The sequence below is a fragment of the Apus apus genome, chromosome Z (assembly GCF_020740795.1).
Source record: "Apus apus isolate bApuApu2 chromosome Z, bApuApu2.pri.cur, whole genome shotgun sequence".
NCBI classification, from domain to species: Eukaryota; Metazoa; Chordata; class Aves; order Apodiformes; family Apodidae; genus Apus; species Apus apus.
The window spans coordinates 2,505,687-2,530,977 of NC_067312.1; the positions used below are offsets into that span (position 1 = coordinate 2,505,687).

The window sequence follows — 25,291 nt, forward strand, 5'->3', positions numbered from 1 at the left end:
CCCTCATCCCATCCCTCCCTGCCCTTGTCCCAAGCCCCTCCCCCCAGCTTTCCTGGAGCCCCTTCAGGCACTGGAAGGTGCTCTAAGGTCTCCCTGGAGCCTTCTCTTCTCCAGGCTGAACACCCCAGCTCTCCCAGCCTGTCTCCAGAGCAGAGCTGCTCCAGCCCTCTCATCATCCCCGTGGCCTCCTCTGGACTCTCTCCAACAGCTCCACATCTTTCCTGTGCTGATGAATGTACACCCTGGGCTCTGTCCTTCAGAGCACACCTGATCACACACACCTGGATTTTGGCAAGAAGCCAGAGAGAAAATGGGGGCTTGAATCTTTCAGTTCCTGGGAAAAAGCCTCAAAGCACCAGTTTGGCCCAGAATGAAGAGCAGACAGCAGGATGCTCAGAGCATGAGGGGACATGCAGATGGACCTGATCTCCTGCAGTGGCCACCAGCAGCAAAGAGTGACCTTCCCTCTGTGCACCACCACCAAACACTAACCTAATGTTTCTACTTGAGATCAAACATCACGGGGCAAGGACAACATCTCTGCAGAGGTCAGGGTGCTCCATGCCATGCTCCAGCCAACCAGTTGGTCCTGTGGGAGTGGTGGGAATCCCACCAGTCCCAGCTCATCCAGGTCCTTTCTCCCCTGACTGCTTTGTGCAGCTGGCTGGAAATGCACCTGCTACAGCCTGGAAAAACCCACGTGCTCCAATTGCTGCAAAATGCTGAGCTGTCTCCTGTCCTCCCACCAGTTCCTGAGGGCAGGCAGGAAGGATGGAGCAGCTCCTCCTGGGATTCATGCTTTGCATATCACACTGGAGAAGAACTCCTTGGCCACACTAAAATAAGGTCAGCAGTTCTTTTGTGTGCTGCCTCTAAAGAGAGCAAACACCCACCAGGCTGATTTCATCAGCTCCCTGGCACCCTGATGGCTCTTTTCTGAGCTGGGATCACACCACAGAGCACTCCTGGCTCCAACCCAAGCCACCCACAAGCAGCTGACCCCTGTGGAGCACTGCAGCCCTGCAGATGGAGAAGGCTTTTTACTGCATCCTCCCAAAAAACATCACACAGGGGCAAGAACTGTGCCAGCTTTCTTCTTCCCAAGCTTGAGAGATGCTACCTCAGCAGTTCAACTCTGGAGGACACGAAGAGGACAAGTCAGCTGTTCTTCCACCCCATGACAGTCCCAGGAAAGTCATGGGAAACCCAGGAAAGTGACTTTCAGAAATCAAGGGGACCAGGCCCAGATAAGTTCACTGCCAAACACACAGAACACACAGCAAGGGGGTTACAATGTTTTCACCGTTCCCATTTATGATTAGAGCAAAGATGACCCCAATCCCTGCTCCCCATTTCTCAAAGACATTTGATGGCCTTTGGAGCTCCCACACAAGTGCTCCTCACACCACCTACCTCTAGCATCTAGTGATGTTCAGTTTTATATTTTATTAAGTATTATGCATGATTTATTTTTAAAAGGCATTAAGAAGCTTTGCTTGGACTACCAAGTCCTGGCTTGTGCCCACAGTGAACCTAAGTGGCACACAAGGACAAGACAGGAGCCAAAGAAAAGCCACAAAAATATATTCACTATTTTAGCACACTAATGAGCTAATACACTCCCAATAAACTCAGCTCAGCATCTAGAAACAACACGGTGACTGCACCAACAAGCTGAGGTGGCCAGTGATAGCTGAGGAGAAGAAAACTGGAGCTGCTAACATGAAGGAAAACATCTAACCACTAACTACAGCCCCTAAAGGCTGTAGTTGGGAAGAGAAGAAAGCTGGGGCTGCAAACATGAAGGGAACCATCTAACCATTAACTACAGCCCCTAAAGGCTGGGATTGGGAAGCTGGGGTTGCACTGGTACTGTGAGAACTCTGGTCACTTCCATGGAGATGTCAACCACTGATGGAACACCTATCAAGAGAAATGTAAGGCAGGGTGAGAAGTGAGAAACAACCCATTGTCCTGTGTGGAAAGCTGCTGGTTGGGCTGACTTCAGCAGAACTCAAGTGTCAAAGGGAATTTTTGCTAAACTCCAGGCTTCTATCCAAAGGGATACACAAGGAAACCTGAGCCACCACTGGGACTTGGAAACACAAGGGATCTTTTGTTCCTCTATAAGAAAAGCAAGAAGCAATCAGCCAGGACCCTGGGGGTTGTGCTGCCTCTCCAAGGGATCCTGGACGTTCCCTCAAACCTTCTAGTCCACTTTTAGGTCTGCAGATGCCTTCTACAGCACCCAAAGGTGTAAAAAAGCACCAACCACCAATGCACCTCATCAAGTAACATCAGGGGGATGGAGAGCAAGACTAGAGGAGGAGATTGGGCAATGCAACTGAGATAGTGTGTCCCAAACTGCTTCAAACCCTACAGCCTCACCTATTAACAATCACTAAACAATTCACCCTTCCACCATCCCAGCACTTGACTCCACGACCTCTGGCAGCAGCACTTGGAGCAAATTAACTCCACACTGTGTTATTTTGCCTCAAACAACATTGTTCCAATGAACCAAGTGAGCTCAGTCTCACACTGGCTGCTCAGAGAGCTTCTAAAGAGCTGGTCACCGGAAAAATCTGAGGCTCCCACATATGAATTTTAATCATCTGCCCTTTTTGAAGCTGTTTTACATGCAAAGGAGCTCGCTGCAAAGCATCCTCATCGGGAGAGCCTTTCATCTAAACCTGAGTCTTAACACATGCCCTCATCACGGTAAGTGATCAGATGCTTTGTCCCAAAAAATGGACCAGAAGATGTTATGTACCTTCTACAGCCCCTTGCCCAGCCCACCCAGAGCTTATTTTCCTTTTTCCCCCTACCCCCTTTATTTTTTTTTCCTTTTTAAATTGGCATTTCCTGATGACAAGACACCACCAGACACAGGATCCAAATGACCTTCACACCCACCCATGAAGATGCCTCCAGTCCCATCTCATAGACACCACCAGCTCTAGGCAGGCAAGAAAGCCCAGGACACCTTCACTAACATTTGGACACCACCAAATGGCTGAAGTTCTTTCCTGGCACCTTTTCTCTACAAGGGAATGGTACATTAGAAGCCCAGAAAACTAAAAATCTTTTTGCCTCTGACTTTTCTCATTTAACTTTAGATTTTACGCCCTTTTTCCTTGCCATCTATTCAGTTCCATGCAATCACCTCCACTCCAAGTCCCCAGTGTGCTCTGGGCCACCAATAAAGCTAAAATAGACATACATATATATTAATTACATATATTACGCATCTTATATATTTTATATATTTGTGTGTTTATAATAATTTTACATGTTTTTATGTATTACTTTTCCTTGTGCACTTTCAGGAAACATGAAGTCACCTTGATTATGTCCTTGCTCTGTTTGTTCTATAAAACACAACACACCAGGTCTTCAAAAAGGGGGTGAGAACTTTTGTAGAAGGGTTTTATTACCCCAGTGCAGTGTCTGATCTCAAGGAAGCAGTTTTAATTAAAAGTCAGCTAATCAAGCTCTGCTCTGCCAAACAAACTGCAGGGATATTACCCCATGGAAACACAGAAAAGCATGAAAATGAAAAAAACCAAACATCAGAGATGACCAAACCACCAGACAGGCTCATGAGGCAACCACTGCTCAGTGGCTCCAGTGAGTTATTTCCTCAGCACCTTTTTGTTCAATGATGTTTCAAATAACAGCAGCTGTTCCCAAACAATCTTCCATGGAGAAAACATGCTTTACCTCTTTGATTTTCTTACTCATGGAGGACACTCTCGTTGAAAGATAACCAGAGAAATTCAAACAAAACGCTCACCTGCATATTTTTCCTCACTTTTCTATGATGTGATTTACATTTAATTTGGTTTTGCAATTAATCAATCCAATTTTTTTTAAAATATGTGCGCCCATCTATGCATAGAGATACACAAGTACACACTATAAATGAAGAAAGAAACCCAGCAGGTCAGCCAGAGAGGGCTTTCCTGCTCTCAGTCACATTGCAAGTTTGACCTTGTGAGGTTGCAGGCTTGAGTTTTATTCCTGGTCTGCAGGATGCACCAGACATAAGAGTTGTTCAAAATACCAAACACTGTAGAACCAGTGATGGTTTGGAACCAGTTGAGGTTTCACACACTCACAGATCTCTGCCCTGATGGCTGAGCTGCCCAAGGACCCATGTCCCACCATGCTCATGTTCACCCCCTCACCTAAAGCGGAAGTGCACAGAACCAGAGACCTGTTATGGTTGGAAGAGACCTTTAAGATCATCCAGTCCAACCATCCCCCCAGCCCTGCCCAGGCCACCCCTGCCCCATGTCCCTCAGCACCACATCTACACGGCTTGGAAACCCCTCCAGGGATGGGGACTCCAGCCCTGCCCTGGGCAGCCTGGGCCAGGGCCTGACAACCCTTGCCAGCAAGAAATGCTGCCCAAGATCCCATCTCAGCCTCCCCTGGCACCACTGCAGCCCATCTCCTCTTGTCCCATCCCTTGTTCCTGGGGAGCAGAGCCCGACCCCCCTGGCTCCAACCTCCTCTCAGGCAGCTGCAGAGCCAGCAGGTCTCCCCTCAGCCTCCTTTGCTCCAGGCTGGACACCCCCAGCTCCCTCAGCTGCTCCTCCTCACACTTGTGCTCCAGCCCCTTCCCCAGCTCCCTTGCCCTTCTCTGGACACGCTCCAGCCCCTCCATCTCCTTCTTGTCCTGAGGGGCCCAGACCTGACCCCAGGATTCCAGCTGCCCCCTCCCCAGGGCCCAGCACAGAGGGACCATCCCTGCCCTGCTCCTGCTGGCCACCCCAGTGCTGACACAAGCCAGGATGCTGGTGGCTTTCTTGCCCACCTGGGCACACCCTGGCTCATGTTCAGCTGCTCTCAACCATCACCCCCAGGTCCTTTTCCTCTGGGCACTTTCCAGCCACTCCTCCCCAAGCCTGGAGTGTTGCCTGGGGTTGCTGTGACCCAAGGGCAGGACCCAGCACTTGGCCTTGGTGAACCTCACACCACTGGCCTCAGCCCATCCCTCCAGCCTGTGGACAGGAAGCACCTGACAGAGTCAGTAACTCAGTTAAAAAAAAGCAAAAAGAATTCTGTCCAACACACTACATCCATCCCTCATGAGAGGGATCCAGCAGCTTTACCACTGTCCCTGCAGAGGGAAAACTCCAGATCAGACTGCAGAGGACAAAACATCCACCCAGAAGCTTTCAGGTTTAAAACACTGTGCTATACTTCAAGGCACATTTCAAATAACCAGGCAGATTCCTACACTTCACTTTAAAATCTGTCCTCAGCCCTATCTGAATCCGTCTTTTGTCCCCAAGCCTGCAATTACTGGGATACCAGCCTGAGACAGAAGCACCAGAGCAGAGCTGAACAGTGAGTGTCTTGTTTAAGAGCTTTGAAGGTGGTTATTTCCATATCCCCTTGCAACCTGAGCACTCCTAACCATCCAGAAAGGAGTTATCAATAAAAGCTGTCAAAAGGAGATTTACTTTGATAAGGAGGTGAGCTGAGAGCCCAGCATCTCTGGCTAGAGCTGTTAGCCCACTGCCTGCAGAAACTATGCAGGGATGTGGAGAACCAAGTCTTCCCCAGCAGAAAAGCAAGAAGTTGCCTCATATTTTAGATGTGTCCAGGAAAATTCATGGGTCCCATCCACGCTGGTCAGCAAAACCTTGGCATCTTCTACAAAGAACCATGAAGCTTGCTCCTCAGCCTGGATTCATGCAACAAGGACACAGACCTCAGCCCTCCTCTTTCTCCAGACAGCTCCTCTGATGTCCAAACCCTTCCCAACACTGTTTTGCTCAAAGCACAAGCACTTGCAAGAGGTCTGAACCTGCAGGCTGGAGTCACCTTGGGTACAACCCAATTAATCTCCATCCATAGCTGCTATTAAATGTCAGGGCTATGTAAAAATCACAGCTAAACTACATGTAAATTTGCACACAGTGTGTAAGTCCAGACAACTGATAGAATGATCCCCAGTGCAACAACTTCCAGCTTCACCTCAAATTCTCTTTTAGATGATGACTTGTCTGGTAAGAACAAAAGCCTGAATCTGTCCCCAGCAACATAACAAATACAGATAAAGTAAAACTCATGCCACATCCACCTGGTGAAGACACTGCTTTGAAGGACCCATAATTATCTCCAAATATCCTCCAGTATCCTCCAATATCCTCCCACTTCAAAATCACAGTGTCTCCATTAAGACAACTAACATTAGCTTCTGGGTTTAGTCTGATTATCTCACCAAATTATCTGAAATGTGGTTTCCTCCAAGTTATTAAACATGACATTTGCAGAGTGGTTTGAACTGCTTCCAGGAAACTCATCCAAGCAGCAAAAGGAGAAGGATCATAGAATCACAGAATCATCTGGGCTGGAAGGAACCTTAAAGATCATCCAGATCCAACCCCCCTGCATGGGCAGGGACACCTCCCACCAGACCAGGTTGCTCCAAGCCCCATCCAACCTGCCCTTCAACACTGCCAGGGATGGGGCAGCCACAGCTTCCCTGGGCAACCTGGGCTAGGGTCTCACCACCCTCATACTATTCTGAATCCCAGATGCACCAAATTCATGAGTTCCTCAAGACCACAGAAATCCCCCTCAGCCCAACCCTCCCAGCAGTCTTGGCAGCCAATAACAGGGTCAGGTTGGTAAGAAGAACTGGAAATATTTGACCTCCAAGAGATTTCAGTGTGAAGCTGCAAGAACCAGGTCTTCCATCTCCCAGAAGGGAGCTACAGCACCCATAGGTTAAGACATCCCCCATGATGAGGAGATCCCATACCAACTTGGGGACACAAAAACATGACAGAAACCCTCACCTCACTCAACCTGTATCTTTGCAACATTTAATTCGATAATTGCCCAGTTTTGATCCAACCCTGTTGACTGAGCCCCACTCACCTGGCCATCTGCTTGTACGCCTCCTCTGCCACTGCAAAGATGTGAGGATCCATGTCCCCCATGTTCTGGCCACTGTAGGCATAGATGACATCTTGCTCATAGATTGGTAGCTGCTCATACGGATTGATGGCAACAAGCACAATACCTTAGAAAAGAGAAACAGGTATGTTACAAACCAAGCAGAGAGTTAATACTTCAAGCCCTTCAGGGCTTTGGTTAGTTGTTTCAAATCAGTTTTTTTTAAATATAATGCTTGAAGGAAGAAAGAAAAAGGATAAGAAGCGAGCAGGAAGGACTCCAGGTTCTTATCTCAGCATCTCTTTCCAAGTGTTATGCTTTAATAGCAAAGCTATAAGCTCCAGTACAACTAAAAAGGAGGTGCATGAAAAGTGGTGAGAAAAGCAAATAGATCATCATCTTCATTGCATGAAGCCAGACTTTGCAGAAAGAGTGAGGAAAGCTAAACAGTGCCTGAGCCTTCAGAAAAGTAATTCCAATGCAACCAAAGCTCCACTAGACTCAAACAAATATCCCAGATTTTCCCCTTGGCTTAAATTCTTAGTAAAAGCTCATAACAAAGAAAGTGCTCAAAACCAAAATGAAATGCATAAATCACAGGAAAGGAATGCCAGAGCCTGCATTAAAGTTTTCAAGTCTCTTTCCTCTCCAGCTCTAGGAATGTTGATGCCTGCCTGGAGGAGGCAGTGAGCCCAAGCAATTGATCAGAAGCCAAGCCAAGCGTGCGGCTACCATGGGCTGGAGGGAGCTGATCTGCACCCTGTAGAACTGAGGCACTCACAAGTCCCATCTCCAAAGCACCATCAGGTTTTGAGTTTTAAATTGTTATATGAAGGAGCTCCAAGAGCACATGGGAGCAGGTGCTGAGCCACTGAGTCAGGGCTCAGGCACACAAATGACAGCAAGGCCCAGGAAGTCTCAGCCTGCAGCAAACACCAGGATGAGAGACTTAAGCCACAACAAAGTTCTGCTACATCACCTCCACAGGACATTAACCCAACAGCTTCAACTCACAGTGCCCTGCTCCCCTCTCTTTGCACCTTGGCTCTTTTAGGGTCACAAACCTCTTTCCCTTGATCACGAAAAACACACCTGTGCACACTGAGCTGAAGGGCTGTAGCTGCTTCAGCACTTGCTGCCACACAAATAATTTTCTCGCCTTCTCACCTACAACCAGCACCCAAGGAATGCTGCACCTGCACGGTGCTTTCTAGCTAGACACATTTTTCCAAGCCTGAAAGGCTGAGCCTGACCTTGAGAATCTTCACCAAGGTGATGATGTGCTCAACATGGTCATAAATCTTCAGGAGAGGCTGCGCTACTGAGATTTCACTGACTCTGGATCAAAGCAGGTTTCTATGAGACTGGGAGCACACATGCAGATGCAGAAGAGTGCAAGTTAGAGCAGCAGACTAACATGACATATGGGTCCTGCACATGGGCACTGGCTATCGCAAGTACAAATCCAGGATGGACTGGCAATGGGCTGCAAGCAGCCCTGAGGAGCAGGCCTTGGGGGTGCTGGGTGGTGAGAAGCTCCCCATGAGCCGGCACCGTGCGCTGGAGCCCAGAAACCCCCCGTGTCCTGGGCTGCATCCCCAGCAGCGTGGCCAGCAGGGCCAGGGAGGGGATTGTCCCCTCTGCTCTGCTGAGACCCCCCTGGCAGGGCTGGGGCCAGGGCTGGGGTCCCCAGCACAGGAAGGACATGGAGCTGTTGGAGTGACTTCAGAAGAGGCCGTGGAGATGATCTGAGCGCTGGAGCAGCTCTCCTATGAAGACAGGTTTAGAGAACTCGCATTGTTTAGCCTGGACAAGAGAAGGCTCTAGGGAGACCTTAAAGATCACCTAGTTCCAAACCCCTTGCATGGGCAGGGACACCTCCCACCAGCCCAGGCTGCTCCAAGCCCCATCCAACCTGCCCTTCAACACTGCCAGGGATGGGGCAGCCACAGCTTCCCTGGGCAACCTGGGCCAGGGTCTCACCACCCTCACAGCAAAGAATCTCTTCCTAATGTCTCACCATAATCTACCATTCCATCTGACCAGGCATTCCCACCAGCAGTTTCATACATGGACCACGAGCTCAGGAAGGTCACAATGCACCAATCCTCAATAACCACCTCCAGTTTTGCAACCTAAAGCTTGTTGGTGCATACATGCGTCTCCCACCCACCCCAAATTCAAAGCCCCCACACCTCCTCACGCCACAGCCTCTCGCTTGTGGTCTCCACGAGGTTCTCTGTGGACATGCTCTAACACTGCTGTTCAGGAGCTGAATGTGTGGGCCTGGACACTCACCACAGTACGTGTAGATGTGGTTGGACTCGAGGAACCTGACTTTGAGGTTGTGGAGGACCGCAGGCTCATGCAGGTAGCTCAGGGCTGTCAGGTCATTCTCTCCCACCAGGATATCTGGGTTGCGCAGGAAAGGCAGCTCATTCCCTTGGGGGTCAACAGGATATTCATAGAGCTGGAGAGACACAACATGACGAACGTGAGAAGACAAAACCCAACAGCTCCTGTGATGTCTTAGGAGTTGTCCAAGTATAATTCCAGCTTGATACTCTAAAATACTTCTACGTCCTGCTCAAAACAGAAGGAAAGCCGCTTTACGGTCAGTGCTGTAGGGACATGGATGACACTACCAGGTGACAGGTCATCCCCTTGGGAACTGGCTTTGAACTGGCTAACAGATGGTGCTGGCGGACACAGATGGTCCACAAGCACCAACCTGAGTGAAACCAAATCGTTTTCATAGAAGGGTTTGGCTTGGAAGGGACCTTCAAGATCATCCTGTTCCAAGCCCCCTGCATGGGCAGGGACACCTCCCACCAGCCCAGGTTGCTCCAAGCCCCATCCAACCTGCCCTTCAACACTGCCAGGGATGGGGCAGCCACAGCTTCCCTGGGCAACCTGGGCCAGGGTCTCACCACCCTTATACTAAAGCATTTTCTCCTGTTGTCTAACCTCAATCTATCCTCTTCCAGCTCAAAACCATAACCTCTTGTCCTATCACTACATACCCTGGTGAAAAGTCCCTCCCTGGCTTTCCTATAGCCCCTTCAGATACTAGAAGGCCACTAGGTCTCCCTCGGAGCCTTCTCTTCTCCAGGCTGAACAGCCCCAATTCTCTCAGACTGTCTTCATAGGAGAGGTGCTCCAACCCTCAGATCATCTTTGTGGCCCCCTCTGGACTCACTCCAAGAGCTCTATGTCCTCTCTCTGTTGAGGGCTCCAGAACTGGACACAGTTCTCCAAGTGGCATCTCACGAGCACAGAGTCAAGGGGCAGAATCACCTCCCTTGACCTGCTGGTCACACTTCTTTCAATGCAGCCCAGGACACAGTTGGTTTCTGAGCTCATTGACAACTCCTCCTCAGGGTTTTAAAGGCCTTGGTTGGCCTGGGTTTCCAAGGCCAGCCTGGGGGCAAATAGCCTTTAGTCAGCTCTGAGTAGCAACAGGTACCACACAAAAAGGCCAAAGCTTCACCTGATCTAAGCATCTTGGTGCTCTTTGGAAGGCAGCCCCACTTCAAAGCAGACCAGACACTTCCCACCAGAGGGATTTCTCAACTCCTTTTTAACTCACGTTACTTTTACACTTAAATCCTCACACCCCTTCAGGCAGAGCAGGCCATGGAGAAGCACAACCTGCTGCTTCAACATCCGAAGAGCCAGGCTATGCCATGGAAACATATGGCTGCCCATATGCTAAATATTTTTTGCTCCTTTCCAAAGGAACAGCAAAGCCACCAACTACAGAAAAACCACTTTTTTCTTCCTTTGCAGCGGAGAGAAAAGAAAATACAAATCATTGCCTGTGATGTGGCTTCCCATGGGGTGTCTCAGGAAGGGGTGCTGATGCTCAGCTCCCAGCAGAAAGGAGGAATCCCAGTGTGCCAACAGGAAGACACCACTACCACTGCACTGGCATAAGATTGCAAACAGCCCAAGACAAGGCTGACCCAAGCTCACAAGGGCAGGGTCACTCAGCATATCTGACAACTTCAGGCTGGTTTTTACATTTCCATTCCATGTAGCCAACCAAGAGGTTGCACTCAGGATCCCATCTTGATGGCAAACCCACCAGGAATTCCTTGTGATATTCAGAACTCAGCTCTCCATTCAGGAGTATCCTTGCATACAGACTACAGCCAGAAACCACAAAAATAATGAAAATTCACTCAAGGCACAAGAACAAAAGAGAAGCACTAAACAGTTGGGTAATCATGTTGGCTGACAGGAACAAAAGGTTTTCAACAGCTTCAAAGCTCCCCTGAAGACACATGATGCACAGGATCTCCATCGGACCACTTGCCCATGCTAAGGCTCTTCAGTCCAAGCTGACTTGGGTCTAGGCAGGGTTTCATGTGGAAGAACATCACACAGGAGCCTCTAGGATCTCCTGCAGTAAGCGGCAGCCTCTTGCACAATCCCAAAATATTCCTGTGTTTCACCATGACAGCAACATGCTCATTCCTATAGAAGACAGGCTGAGAAGAGTTGGGGTGTTCAGCCTGGAGAAGAGAAGGCTCCAGGGAGACCTTAGAGCACCTTCCAGGGCCTGAAGGGGCTCCAGGAAAGCTGGGGAGGGGCTTGGGACAAGGGCAGGGAGGGGTAGGATGAGGGGGAATGGATTAAAACTGGAAGAGGGGAGATTTAGGTTGGACATTAGGAAGAAATTCTTTTGTGTGAGAGTGGTGAGACCCTGGCCCAGGTTGCCCAGGGAAGCTGTGGCTGCCCCATCCCTGGCAGTGTTGAAGGGCAGGTTGGATGGGGCTTGGAGCAACCTGGGCTGGTGGGAGGTGTCCCTGCCCATGCAGGGGGGTTGGAACTAGGTAATTTTTAAGGTCCCTTCCAACCCAAACCATTCAATGATTCTATGATTAAGCTAATGTCTACAACATCTACTAATCCTCTCATCTCCATGTACTCCAATGTTTCCAGCCCTAAACTCAGCTGCACAAAAAGGCCTGACCTTGCAGGACTTCTCAGCTCCTTTATTTTCCAGGGAAATATGCAGATTAAAGAGCAAAAAAAAAATCTCCAACCCCCAGCTACAACTGCTGAAGATCTCAACCAGAAAAGGGGACATGTTTTACTGGTGGACTTTGCAGCGCTGGGTTAATGGTTGGACTTGATGACCTTTAAAAAGGTCCTTTAAAACCAAACAGTTCTGTGCTGGAAGAGGGATGGAGGTTGCAGCACTCAGCAATATGTGCAGATATCCTTTGGGAGCCTGAGCACCACAAGGAGTGGGAAGGAGCTGCTGTGGAGGAGATGGGCAACCAACCGCACCCAGGCACCCATCTCTGCTGAGCACCCGTTATCACTGCTCATGAAACCTGCCCTGAAATCAAAGCCTAGGGCACTTCTCACACCTATCATGAGTTCCTCACAAAGGCTTGAGCTTTGCTACTTGGTTTCTCCAAGATTTCTATCTTCTTTCATGAGAAGAAAGAAAAAAAAGCATGTAAAAAACCTGCCACAAGGGTCATCTGAGGCCACTGGGAGGCAGGGACAAAATGCTGCATGGAATGACTGGAATGTTGGAAACATGCCCAATGTAAGCATCATGCTCACATCATGAGCATAAAGCATCATGTCATTAGAATAAAGATAGGTTCAAGGGACAATTGGTATGACTTTGAATAAACATGAACAGACACAGGATGGGGAATCCAGGAGGTCCAACCACAGGCCTACTGGGCAGCCCACCAAGATGGGGCAGCGCTCATGGTCCTACAAGAACATGCCTGGTGCTTCCAAGGGACAGGTGATGTCTGTGTAACTCTTCATCCAAATTTATCATTACAGGAGGGAAAAAGCACCTCTAAGAGGAGCACCATCCATCCTTTACCCTCCTTAGAAAGCTACCCTGGGCTGGAAGAGCAAACTGAGGAGGACAACAAGAGCTGCCAGGACTGATCAGCAAAGCCACACACTGAGAGCTTGTTCATAGAACCAAAGAATTGTGGGGGTTGGAAGGGACCTCTGGAAACCACCTAGTCCAACCTCCTTGCCAGAACAGGTTCCCCTAGAGCAGGCTGCACAGGCTGGCATCCAGGCACATTTTGAATGCCTCCAGAGACAGAGCCTTCACAGCCACCAAGGGCTTTGCAAACCCGGCACGTCCGGGCACCACCAACGGGCTGCGCCTGCGCTGCTCTGAAAGGAGAATTGTTGGGATGAACAGCCTAACGAAGCGTGTCTCATTCCTGGTCTCCAGCTTCCCATTAAGTAACGGGGTGAAAATCCTCCCCGCAGGGTGGAAACAGTCAGCTGGCAGGGCACGGGAATTCCTCACCCTCCTCAGAGCATTGTCAGTTTGGAGAAAAGTGGCCTCTCTCAACTCCTTCCAGCAGCAGAGCAGATCACCCTCGAGATCATTATGGCAACTCTCTCTGCTCACTGAATAAAGTTGGTTCAGGTGGAATTTTTCATGAATAATGTATTTCTTCTTTCTCCTCCACCAGGCACCACATGTGGGAAATACACCTCCTGGTGGGCACGTAGCACAGCTGCCCCCTTCACATAAACCACCCAGATTTTGCAGCCCATTTTGCCACTGCTCTTATCTCGTGTCCCATCCCTTGGGATTTCTGTGTGAGACAGAAAGCAGCCGCCCTTCCCCAGCCTCCATCCTGCTTTGGATATGATTTATCACTAGCTCCACATATGCCATTTGAAAGTGTTAATGGCTAAAAAGTGTCTATATTTAAATGAGCTTCTCACTTTTTGTTTTTTTAGAACATTTTTCTATAAATAAATGGATAAAAAAGGGGGTTTGCAGAAGATTATACTTAAAGAGGAAAGTCTAATGTGCTGGGAAAGGTGTTGCCCAGAAGTCACTTCTAGCTCTGTGTGATTGGCCTGAAGTTGCATCAGGGGAGGGTTAGTTTGGATATCAGGAAGTACTTCCTCACAGAGAGGGTGATCAGACATTGGGATGGGCTGCCCAGGGAAGTGGTGGAGTCACCATCCCTGGAGGTGTTCAGGGAAAGGTTGGATGTGGCACTTAGTGCCATGGTCTGGCTGCTGTGGTGGTGTTGGTCATAGGCTGGACCTGATGATCTCAGAGGTCTTTTCCAGCCTCAATAACTCAGGGATTCTGTGATGTTTCCATCAGTACACAAGTCTGAGTAGATGCCACAAGCCATGCTCTTCCCCAATTGCTCAGCTGCAAAACCCATCAATTGATATTTCTAACACAGTGCTGGTAGGAAAAAATTAGTATCATAGAAAAAAAAAAAGAAATCATTCTGACATCAGAGACTATTCCAACTTTGCCAGGGGCATGAAAAGAGATGAGAGAGGTCAAGGGCTTTTCTCACAACCTACTTTACCATGAGTATCTGGGGAGGGAGCAGGCAGGGAGAAGCTGCAAGTACTAAGGCAATAAAACACATTTTCAAATAGTTCCTAAAAAATTAGGGGGTGGCTCAGGCAGCTTCACACATTCATTCAAAGCTTTAAATTACTGAATAGAATAATGTTCAAAAACTTACAGTTTCATCTTCCAGCTTCAGATGGAGGCTTTTATCTCCCTCTTTGTAGTCCTTGATAATTTCTGCAGATCTCCAAACTTCATCAGGGTCAGGAATCCAAACCCTAGTGTACTGGAGAGAGATGGGGGAGAAAGAAAGAGCTTAAACACAAGGAAACGTCAGGAAATTAAATCATAATCCTATTAATTCACCACAGATACAATCCCACACTCATTGTAAAGTCAGTGCAGCAAAACCATTTATTTCAGTACATAAAAAGAAATATTCTGATTGAAGTGTTGGGGTAAATTATAGAGCAGAAGTCTGATTTTCAATCAGACTTTCAATCAAGCTTCTCCTGCACGAGGTGTACGCTGGCTTGGTACCAATCTAACAAAGCAAGGTACAGGCTCAAGGTAAATGTGAAATTTCATTTCCCTGGGGAAAAAAAAAAAAAAAAAAGGCAACAACAACCCACAACAAACCCCAGCCTTCTAGAAGCTTTTATATAAGAACATAATTCACCCCCAGCAGATCAAAGCATATTTCTTTTGCACAGAGCAAGGCAGAGCAAGGTCTAACCCAAACCCACCACCACGGAGCTCAGCAAGCAACACCAAAACCCAGCTTCTTCAGTTGGAGGCAAAACTGCAAGGAGGCTTCAAGGTTGAAAAAAAATGTTTAAATGTAACAATTAACTTTTTTAGCATTCTCAAAGTATGTGCCACCATTAGGCCTCCAAGAGGAAATCTTGTGGACCTGTACAGCTCAGCCAAAGTGATCACAAAGGGACAAAAATCCAAGAGCGAGCAGCACCTCTGACATGTAAGAAGATTAAAGTGTTACTCAGAGCAGCAACACTGCCTGCTAATAAGATTTAATTTGCTTTTATGATGCAGAGATAAACACTCTGCCCAGAGTGCCAGGCGAGCAACAGCTGCTGTGGGGAGACCTCCAGTACTTGCTCTCAAACACGTTGCAGATCCAGCAGTAATGCTGTGACCTCCACGCACGGGTTTCCCCTCACCCTCTACATCCACCTTCCTTTTTGCCAGAGCAGGTACCAGGTTTCCCTGCTTAAGAGGTACCAGGGCACAGTCCTGAGAAACAGGGAGCCAAATTTGCTCCATCCTTGCAAGGGGTCACTTGGGAGTCAGGTTTTTCTGACTGGACATAATCCCATCAAGCCAGGCTGATGGTGGACTCAGCCAGCCAACACAGAGTCAACAGGAACCGTTCAGCAATCACTAATTTATTGACATTTGGGGGCATTTCTTCCCCAATTCTTCCTGTTGATTGAAATCAGATCTATCTATACTTATTCTGACACAAAACACAAGCATTTCTAAGCCCTGTAGATGTGGTGCTGAGGATCATGGGTTAGTGGTGGCCTTGGCAGCACTGGGTTAATGGTTGGACTTGACGCTCTTAAGGGTTTTTTCCAACCAAAATCATTCCCTGATTCATGGTGTTGAGGGAAACCACAGCACGTCCAAGTAAGAGCAGCACTGTAGCACCAAAGATGGCTTTGTCCTTCATCTTAAAACCAGACCCCTGGTACACAACAGCGAAATATGACTGGGGGTGACCCAAGCGTTAAAGCAGTTGTCTAACAGCCTGCTCATCAGCTGAAGAGCAATAGATTTTTATATTTATCACACGTAATTATTTTTAGACTTGCTCAATAGCTACAGCTGCAGGAGGAAACCTTGGATGTTAATGGAGCCAAACAACTATAATGCCAGAACAGCACTTTCAGCAGGGAGGAACTTGGAAAAAAAATCAAATAAAGGAACAGATTTTTCTCAGCACGTCACCTCCAGCACCCCACTGGCCTTCAGTACTTTCCCTGCCATGAGGAAGGGGCCAGTTGAGGGTCCCCAGTCCAATGTCCCCTCCAGCAAGCAGTATTGCAAGAGATGAAACATCCCTACAGCATGACCAGGAGCACCATCTTTGGTCAGACAATGAAGCAAGGAGTTGGTAGAACTGGTGATGCAACACAACTTTGCTCCCCTCCTCACCTTCCCCCAGTTTCTCCAAGCTCCAACACTACAGGAAGGGCTTTACAGACCCTCCTAGAAAGAGCTGTGCCTGCCTTTTCATCCCCACCGTGGTGGTTTCATCCAGGGTCAGCTCTCTCCTGGCAGAAGAGGGATCAAACACGCTCTACAGAAATACCTGAAACAATCAGGGATAAGGATGTACCTGGTTCAAGGAAGCCTCAAAAACAAGATGTTGCAGGTCCTGGCTAGAGTCCTGCAAATTCTCCACCTGCGTGTGGGGCTGGCCTGAGCCACAGACCTCCCTGGACAGATGGATGCACAACGGGGCACTCTGACCCCAAAACAACAACAAAAACACATTGTGGTGCTTGTACATGCTTTGATGGATGAAATCTGGGTTCACCTCCAGGCAGAAGTAAGAAGTCACATTGGCCTCCTCTCAGCAATTCATCATTGACCAGGAGCCACTCAACACCCAAGGGAGATGTGGGAACTACTGGTGGCAAAGGGCAGCAGCTCTCAGCACCCACCACCCAGGCTTAGAACCTGGACTTCCAGGGTTACAACCATGGACTTACAACTTGGTGGAGAAAGACTTGACATCCCATCAGCCACCCTATCATCAAACTACAGAATCTTAATATGAAAACCAATTTCCCAAGACTTTGTATACACAGATACACAAGGGATCATGCAGTAGGGAAGGCAAGAAGACATGAGTGTCTGAAAGGTCTCGGGAGCCCTGGGGGTAACTCGTTCCCGGCTGGAAGATTCCTAATGCATTGGCTGCTCCAGCACAAGCACTCCCTGCATGGAGCACTTCCCATCCTGCTAAATAGCTGCAGGCTGGCAGGGAGAATAGGCTATAATGAATGTATCTCCCCAAGCATCTATAATGCTGTCCTCTCGTGCGTGCATGCACACACACGTCCAAAAGAAGGACCACAATTCGGTTTTGTTGTCAATTTTCACCGTCCTCCCCCTCCTTGCTGTGTTCCAACAGAGATGCAAACCCTCCAGGCAGGCTAAGCAGACCTGCATCCAATCCTCCCCTTTCACCCATAAATCCCAAATATGTCAAACCATACAGCACTGAAATAAAAGCACTTTGTCATTCTTAGATCTTTCCAAGGCCAGCTTTAATTAAAACCCACCAAGGCTTGGAGGCAGCCTGGAGGGGGGGAAGCCAGAGCATCGCGCTCACGTCTCCTGCCTTCCCTGCCTGCTCTGCAGCCTCCTCCCTCCACAGCAGCTGCACACATTGTCAGTATGACAATTACATTCCTACAAATGAGAGCCTCTGGGTCACCAAAACCGTATCTCCAGGCAGGTACCCACCCTGGCAGGAGGACAGCATCTCTACAACATACACTTCCATCATCTCATCTCTAGTAGTTATTCCACTTAATAAACCACATCCTGGTTTCACAGAAGCCCAGACTGGTTTGTGTTGGAAAGGACCTTAAAGATCATCTACTGCATGCTTCCCTGCATGGGCAGGGACACCACCCACTAGACCAGATTGCTCCAAACTCCATCCAATCTGCCCTTCAACACTTCCAGGGATGGGGCAGCCACAGCTTCTCTGGGAAACCTGGGCCAGGGTCTCAAAACCCTCACACCAAAGAATTTTGTGCTCAAATCTCATCTCAGTCTCCCTTCTTTCAGTTTGAAACTGTTCTGCCTCATCCCATCCCTCCCTGCCCTTGTCCCAAGCCCCTCCCCAGCTTTCCTGGAGCCCCTTCAGGCACTGGAAGGTGCTCTAAGGTCTCCCTGGAGCCTTCTCTTCTCCAGGCTGAACACCCCAACTCTCCCAGCCTGGCTCCAGAGCAGAGCTGCTCCAGCCCTCCCAGCATCTCCGGGGCCTCCTCTGGACTCTCTCCAGCAGCTCCATGTCCTTCCTGTGCTGGGGACCCCAGAACTGGACACAATACTCAAGGACACCCTTGAAGGATGTGTTAGCATTAAACAGAAATAGGACTGCATGCTTAGCCTCTTAAGGAAAAAAAAAATACAATTAAAATACTTGTTTTGATTTGGGTTTTTTTAACCAGATCCCAATAAGACCACAGCAAGTCAGTGATCTCCAAGCCTCTTGTTTTATTCCACCCAGCTTAAGGAGAAGCTTAATAAATTCAATCCCCACCTCCTGATTTAATTTAGATTTTAGCAGACTGACACTGTGGACACAGATTAAAACCAACATTAAATTAGAAGAGGCAGATTTTGTTTTGCTGTTCAAAAGCCCTCAGCACCAGCCAAAGGCACCCCCAAGAAACTCCAAGGGATGTGCTCCATGGATGCTCCAGGGCAGGGAAAAGGGATGATGGTCTGCATGGAAGGAGTTACACCAACAGTGTGGACTGAGTACAATCTTCAATTAAATTAAGAAAGCAGTATAATTTTCCATTAAATTAAGAAGAAATGCTTTTAAATTAGCTACCTCAGCTTAGTCAGGGCTGTTCGGTGATTGCAACTGTCTTCACAGCAAGCTGGAAGTCAGCAAATCCATCTTTATTATGATTGGTTTTTAATCCCAAAGTTATTTCAGGAATGACAATACTCACAGCCAATCTCAGAAAGTTTTCATTGCTCCTGGATAAAGGGCACTTTTCCAGGGGCATCCTTCCAACAGGATTGCAGCCAGAGGGAGGGAACAGCAGAAAACCTCCAATACTGCTGATATAACAGCACCAACTCCCTGGTAATTAGGAATTCAGTAACGAAGATTAAGATCTGGTATCTCAGGACTAAGGTTCTCTCACACAGGTTGAGAAAAACTTCTGAAAGGACTTGAATAGAAACCAGAGACAGCGAGTTGGAGATGTTCTGCTTATTGTAGGGGGGCTGGACTAGACAGCCTTTAGAGGTCCCTTCCAACTCAAGACATCCTAGGATTCTACGTGCACCTTAGAAAATGAAAAGTGAACACACCAAATGGCAACTAAGAACGAGGTAGAGATTGGGACAAATATCTGCATATTTTAACTTGTAAAGCAAGCACACTTCTACTTCTTCCCCTTTGCAAGGGGTTTATTGAAAGCCTCATAACAAACTGTTCAAAAAACTACCATGGCCCAGAACTACTGGATGCTCCTGAAGAGGACAAAAACACCCATGAAAGAGGAAACAGCATGAGCTTCAGCCCTGGCTTGCCTAGGAATATTTACATTTATATACAGCACGTGATTGGTTAAGCACTTCACTTCAAAACAGTCCAATAACTAAATTTAAAGTTTTCCCAAACTTTGCTTCTCCCAAGACAAAAGAACAAGACACAAACTCTGCCTTAAGTTTAAACAGGTCACACCAGACAGCACAACTTAGGCTTTGCATGTCATGTTTCTTTTCCCTATTGTTTGGGTTTTTTTAAAACCATTATCAACGATCACTCCAGAGGAATAATTTAAGAGGCTCTTGCAGCAAGAAAACCAGAGGACCCTCCTTGCAGACACTGTGCAGGGACACAACCAGCATCCCCTTCCAGCTCTGGACTAAAAAGCAAATCAAATTGTCTTCATTAATTTGCACTGGGCTTGCAGTCCTGGGCTGAACTGGGGTCACCAGTGTATTTTTGCCCATCCACTGGCACCACTGCTGGCACAGCACGATCCCACATCCCCACGATTACCAGGTGGTTATTTATGGAGTTATTTAACTGTGCTAAATGAGCCCGTGCTGGTCAGTGCTGGGAAGAGCTGCTCAGTGGGTGCTGTCAGAAGGAGGGGCAGAGAAAGCCACCAGCTCCAGGGCTTTCCTGGACTCCTGCAACCTTAAAAATCCTTTCTGCCCCACTTGGCAGTGACTCAGGAGAAAATCTCCTTTGCCCATGACACAGAGAGGCACAGACAAGGTGCTTCAGCAGCAGGACAAAAACCTCTCAGTTAAGGGACTTGTGGCTCATTAACCTTCTTGTTATTATTTACAACACTGAACATCAGGGCAGACGGAAAACTGCAATCCTCCCTTTCCCACTATCCGAACATTTTCATCCAAAGAGTGATTTCTCCCCTGTCCCACAGACAAGTAAAGCCCATATTTAGGTGAGAGGTTCCCAAGCTGTGCAGTGACTCCAGGACCCACTGACGCCACGCTGGATTCTCCATTTGCTGCTGGCCACCAGTGGCCAGAAAGCCCTCACCAGGGTCAGGGAGGGCTTTAACTGCTTGGCACAGAGCAGGCAGGGATCACTGAAACACAAACTGCTTTGGGTTGGAAGGGACCTTAAAGATCATCCAGTCCCCAACCCCTGCATGGGCAGGGACACCTCCCACCAGCCCAGGTTGCTCCAAGCCCCATCCAACCTGCCTTCAACACTGCTACACTGCTAGGGATGGGGCAGCCACAGCTTCTCTGGGCAACCTGGGCCAGGGTCTCATAAGCCTGATAAAAACACACCAACCCAAACAGCCAGGGCCAAAGCAGATGGGTGTCATCTATATCATACCTCATATGCTCCATCCTCCTGATGAACACAGAAACAGACCCAGGAAAAGGACACACACACAGTATGTCCCCACCAAGGCAGGGCTCCTAAATTTTGGGAAGCACCTCTGTTTATCCCAGAGGATGCAGGAGTTGTTGGATTTGAGCTAGCAAAGCACGTGCTTTGCTAGTGCCTCAGAGGCATGGGGATATTTTCTTCCCCCTAGAGGGACTGTCAGGCTGATGGATGGCTCCACATCTCCCACCAGCACTAAATCTGCTCTATTTCTCCTTGCTGAAATTTATTCCCCTGCCCAAATTAATTCAGATGATGATTTGCATAAAGTGTCACAGCAACTGAGCAGAACTCAGCTGCTCGGACAAGCAGCATCTTCACCATTTATCCACCAGCTCGTTAGCAGCATTTTTAATGAAGGGTAGGGAGGGTGTGGGGGGGTGTTGCACCATTCTCATCTCACCAAAAGCAGAGGGAAAACTGGCATCAAGCAGAGCAGGGCTGCAGGCACACCCCGACACCAAGTGTAGCCCCAGTATTTCTATCCTGAAGGCTTTAATTAAATGTGATTTTCAGGACTAATCAATAGTCTCACACATAACCAACAGCCAACTTGTGCCTTTCCATCCTCTCCCCTCCCATTGCTTCTGCGGTGTCTCAGCAGCGCTCGTTAACATGGGCTTAATTAAGACTGACAGGTTCGGTGCCAAGGTCACATGCAGCAATGGGCTGGAATGCAAAATCCCTCTTGCAGGAAGTTCTTAGGTGCTGCAAAACCAGGTAGAGGGGGCTCTGGGGTGGCACAAAACTATCTGAGCTTCATTTCTGGGGGAAAAGCCTCCCAGGCTGGAGAGCAATCCCCTGGTGGGCTGCGAGACTGGGACTTACTCTGGGCAGCAGGGGTTGGAAGGGAGCTCTGGAGATGATCTAGTCCAACCACACGGCCAGAGCAGGATCCCCTAGAGAAGATCCCACAGGAACACATCCAGGTGGGTTTGCAGTATCTCCAGGGATGGAGACTCCACAACCTCTCTGGGCAGCCTGTCCCAGGGCTCTGTCACCCTCACAGCAAAGAAGTATTTTCTCATATTCAGGTTAAACCTCCTGGGTATCAGTTTATGCCCATTGCTCCTTGCTCTGTCACTGGACACCCCCGAGAAGAGTCTCACCCCATCCTCCTGACAGCCCCTGTAGAAATTTATAAACATTGATGAGATCCCCCCTCAGTCTCCTCTTCTCCAGGCTGAACAGCCCCAGCTCTCCCAGCCTTTCCTCATGGGGTAATGATCCAGTCACCTCACAATCTTAGTGTCCCCGTGCTGGACTCCTTCCAGCAGTTCCTTGACCTTCCTGAGCTGGGGAGCCCAGAACTGCCCCCAATGCTCCAGGTCAGGCTCAGTTGGTTGCTCTGCTGTGAAAACTGAGAGCTGGCACAGGAACAGGCAGGCTGCTGACCACTGCAGGGATGTCCCTCTGGATGTTTAAGCCTGGATTTAAAGCTCCTGTTCCATTGGAGGATCTGTTGCAAAGCCCCTCCCAAACTTAATATTCACAGGGGTTAGTGAGCTGCACCAAGAGGCATCAACCACTGATCTACTGGGTGGGAGACCTTTTCCCAGGTTTTGTGCCATTAAGGACAAGGAGTATGAGATCATCATCCCAACGGTTTTAAACTGAAAGGGGGAAGATTCAGACCAGATATTAATAAAAGTTTTACACTGAAGGTGGTGAGACCCTGGCCCAGGTTGACCAGAGGGGTGGAAGATGCCCCAGTCCCAGCAACATTCCAGCTCAGGTTGGACAAGGCTCTGAGCAACCTGGTCTAGGTTCTGATGTCCCTGCTCACTGCAGGGTGGTTGGACTAGATGGCCTTGAAAGGTCCATTCCAACCCAAAACATTTTGTGACTCCATGAGCCACAGCAAGCACTAAATTTCTCTACCACACCTGGCTCAGCTCTGCAAGACACTCACCATTTGCTCTCTAAGACACTCAACATTTGCACTCCAAGACACTCACCACCACCTCCCAGTCTCCACAAACTGCCAGAAAGAGGGATGTTCTGCACATCCCAGAAATCCCTGCAAAGTCCCTGAGGAAGCACAAAGAAGGTCTGGTGCTAAAGCTAACCCAGATAATGATGCACTTGACTTACAGCTCCTCCTGGAAGAGCTGCAGTCACCAGGACACCAGTAGTTTGGAGAAGAGGGCTCAACACTCTCTTCCCAGACATCTCCACAGGGTCCAGCACCCCTGGGATGCTCACAACCACATTGCAGCACCACCCACCCAGCCTAGCTTCTCCAATGCTCTTTACCTCTTCTACCAAGTTATTAATTAAAAGTTTGCCATATTACACAAAATCAGGAGAAAATCCTTGATCTGGTCTCCAAGGAGAATCAGGATGAGACTCATGGTCCTACCTCAGCCCTGCAGGCACTTTTTTTATAATTCCAGTAAGGGTTCCTGGGGTTTTACAGGCTCAAGTCTTTTTGCTTTTTTAATTAAAAATCCCATGCCAGGGTCAAGTGTCTCTGTAGCACAACTTTCACCAAACAGCCTGTCATATTGCAAAAGTTAAATCCTTCCAGGCTACTTTCTGCAAATCTTTCTTGATTGGCATTAATTACCCTTCTCTCACTTCATTCTCAATTAATCAAAACCTTTGAGCAATGCCATGGTGTAGTCTTGTCTCCAGAGTCTTGTTGCAGTCTGAACTCTACATAAGCACCTCAGTGACCATTGGGTAGGTCCAAAAAATGCTCAATATACACCATATACATTTGATTATTAATAAAATGGTTTAAAAATGGTCTTTGGGTTTTAATTTAGTAATTGAAAATGGCTTTTCACGCCAGGTTTTCAGAGTCCTCATGGTGCTGTAGGGAAGCTCATAAGCATGTTCCTTCCCCAAGGCAGTAACCACCCCTCCATTCAGTGAATTTGTATTAAAACATTCCTTGGAAGAGCCCAGTTTGGCAGCCCTGGCCATGGGATGCAGCTGGGACAAGTTCAACAAGACAAGTTACAACCAGTGGCTGCTACTAGGCTGTAATTGTGACAACACGTGGCACTCAAGTGTCACAAACACCTTCTGAAATTTTGGTTAGACAGCACCTTACCCCTGCCTGCTACTCTGTGCTCAAACAGCACGACCAAAAATCTGCCTGTAATTGCAGAGCCCCCCCTCCACCAGACTGGATTTTTCAACCTTATCACAAAGAAGTAATTAATCAGCCCTTAGAGGTGTCCCTCACCTCTCTAGAACTCAGGCATCAAAATTTCTCTTGGAGCATCCCTCTATTAATGCTTAATTCCAAGGGGATTTGATCAAATACTCGTATTTGTGGGATATTTCTTCAGCACTTTCTAGCCCCAGGCCACCTCTGCATCCTTTTCACTGCTAAGCAGCTGAAGGAAAACAAACTGATTACTGAGGATTTAAGTAAGTTTTACTCATTATAATTTAAAAATCCAGCAATAAGGTTTGTCAGCAAGGAGACAATGTATGCCTAGAGAACAGCACCAGTGGTCAAGAGGCAATGCTGGAATAAATAAATTAAATTAAACTATTTGAAGTGGTGAACAATTATTCATCCACCCTCATTTGCTTAGGAATGAGGGGGAAAAGACAGGGTCTTCTGGAGGGAAGGACTGCTCTTGCATTTTCATTTTATTGCAGTGATTTCCAGGTCATTTGGAACATGAATTGTGCCTGGCTCTGCTTTTCCCAGGAAAGTCCACATGCCAGACCTCAAATGGCCACTTGTATGATACATTAACTCAATATATCTCCCCAGTGAGACAAATATCATGAGCAACATTTTGCAATTGCTAAGCTGAAATCGGTTCAAAACTCATCTCTGAGGAAAAGTGGTTTCCTTTTTCCTATGTAAGATGGAGGTACAACATGACCAGACAATCAACTGTATATTCCTTCTTATTTCCTTATAACTCCACTGTCCTGCCAAAATACTGAGAGTCTAGCTTTCCAGATCACCCAGCACTTATATCCTGCAGCCTCTTATTTGTATCACACACCCTAAATCCCATATGCAATTTCCTCTAGTAAAATCAGGTGAGATGAAAGCTTAAATAAGGAAGGATGGAGGAAAAGACCAATCTCTGTTCAGCCCAGAATGTTGAATGGCAGGAGGTGATGTCACTGGGGTGTTGAGTTCTTCAGGAAGGGCTGAATGAAGATGACATGCAGAAGACTGCCCAAGTGGAGAAAGGGTCTAAAGAAGGGCAATCACACCTACTTAAAATAAATAAGAAGAAATACATTTATATTAAAAAAAACCCACACCACCAAATGGATCTTTCCTAGCCTTCACCTTCTGGTTTGACTTTCTCTCCTGACTTCGCAACATCCCCCAGGCATTAGGCAAATCCAAGGTCATCTCCTCCCCTTGGAAGGGTGGCTGCACACAAACACAC

At 48.1% G+C, this 25,291-nt stretch overlaps 1 protein-coding gene and 1 long non-coding RNA gene across 4 annotated transcripts in view; one reads left to right on the plus strand and one right to left on the minus strand.

Moving 5' to 3' along the window:
- Positions 1-25,291, plus strand: part of LOC127395475 (uncharacterized) — a 308,391-nt gene that overhangs the window by 156,954 nt on the left and 126,146 nt on the right. The gene's annotated exons all lie outside the window — the stretch shown is intronic.
- LOC127395437 (unconventional myosin-Vb-like) overlaps positions 1-25,291 on the minus strand; it is a 129,314-nt gene that overhangs the window by 86,846 nt on the left and 17,177 nt on the right. For both annotated transcript variants that reach the window (XM_051642441.1, XM_051642440.1), the window contains exons 2-4: positions 14,427-14,537; positions 9,217-9,388; positions 6,901-7,045 (exon numbers count right to left, since the gene is read on the minus strand). In XM_051642441.1, the coding sequence (XP_051498401.1) occupies positions 6,901-7,045; positions 9,217-9,388; positions 14,427-14,537 (428 nt within the window). The remainder of the gene's footprint in view (positions 1-6,900; positions 7,046-9,216; positions 9,389-14,426; positions 14,538-25,291) is intronic.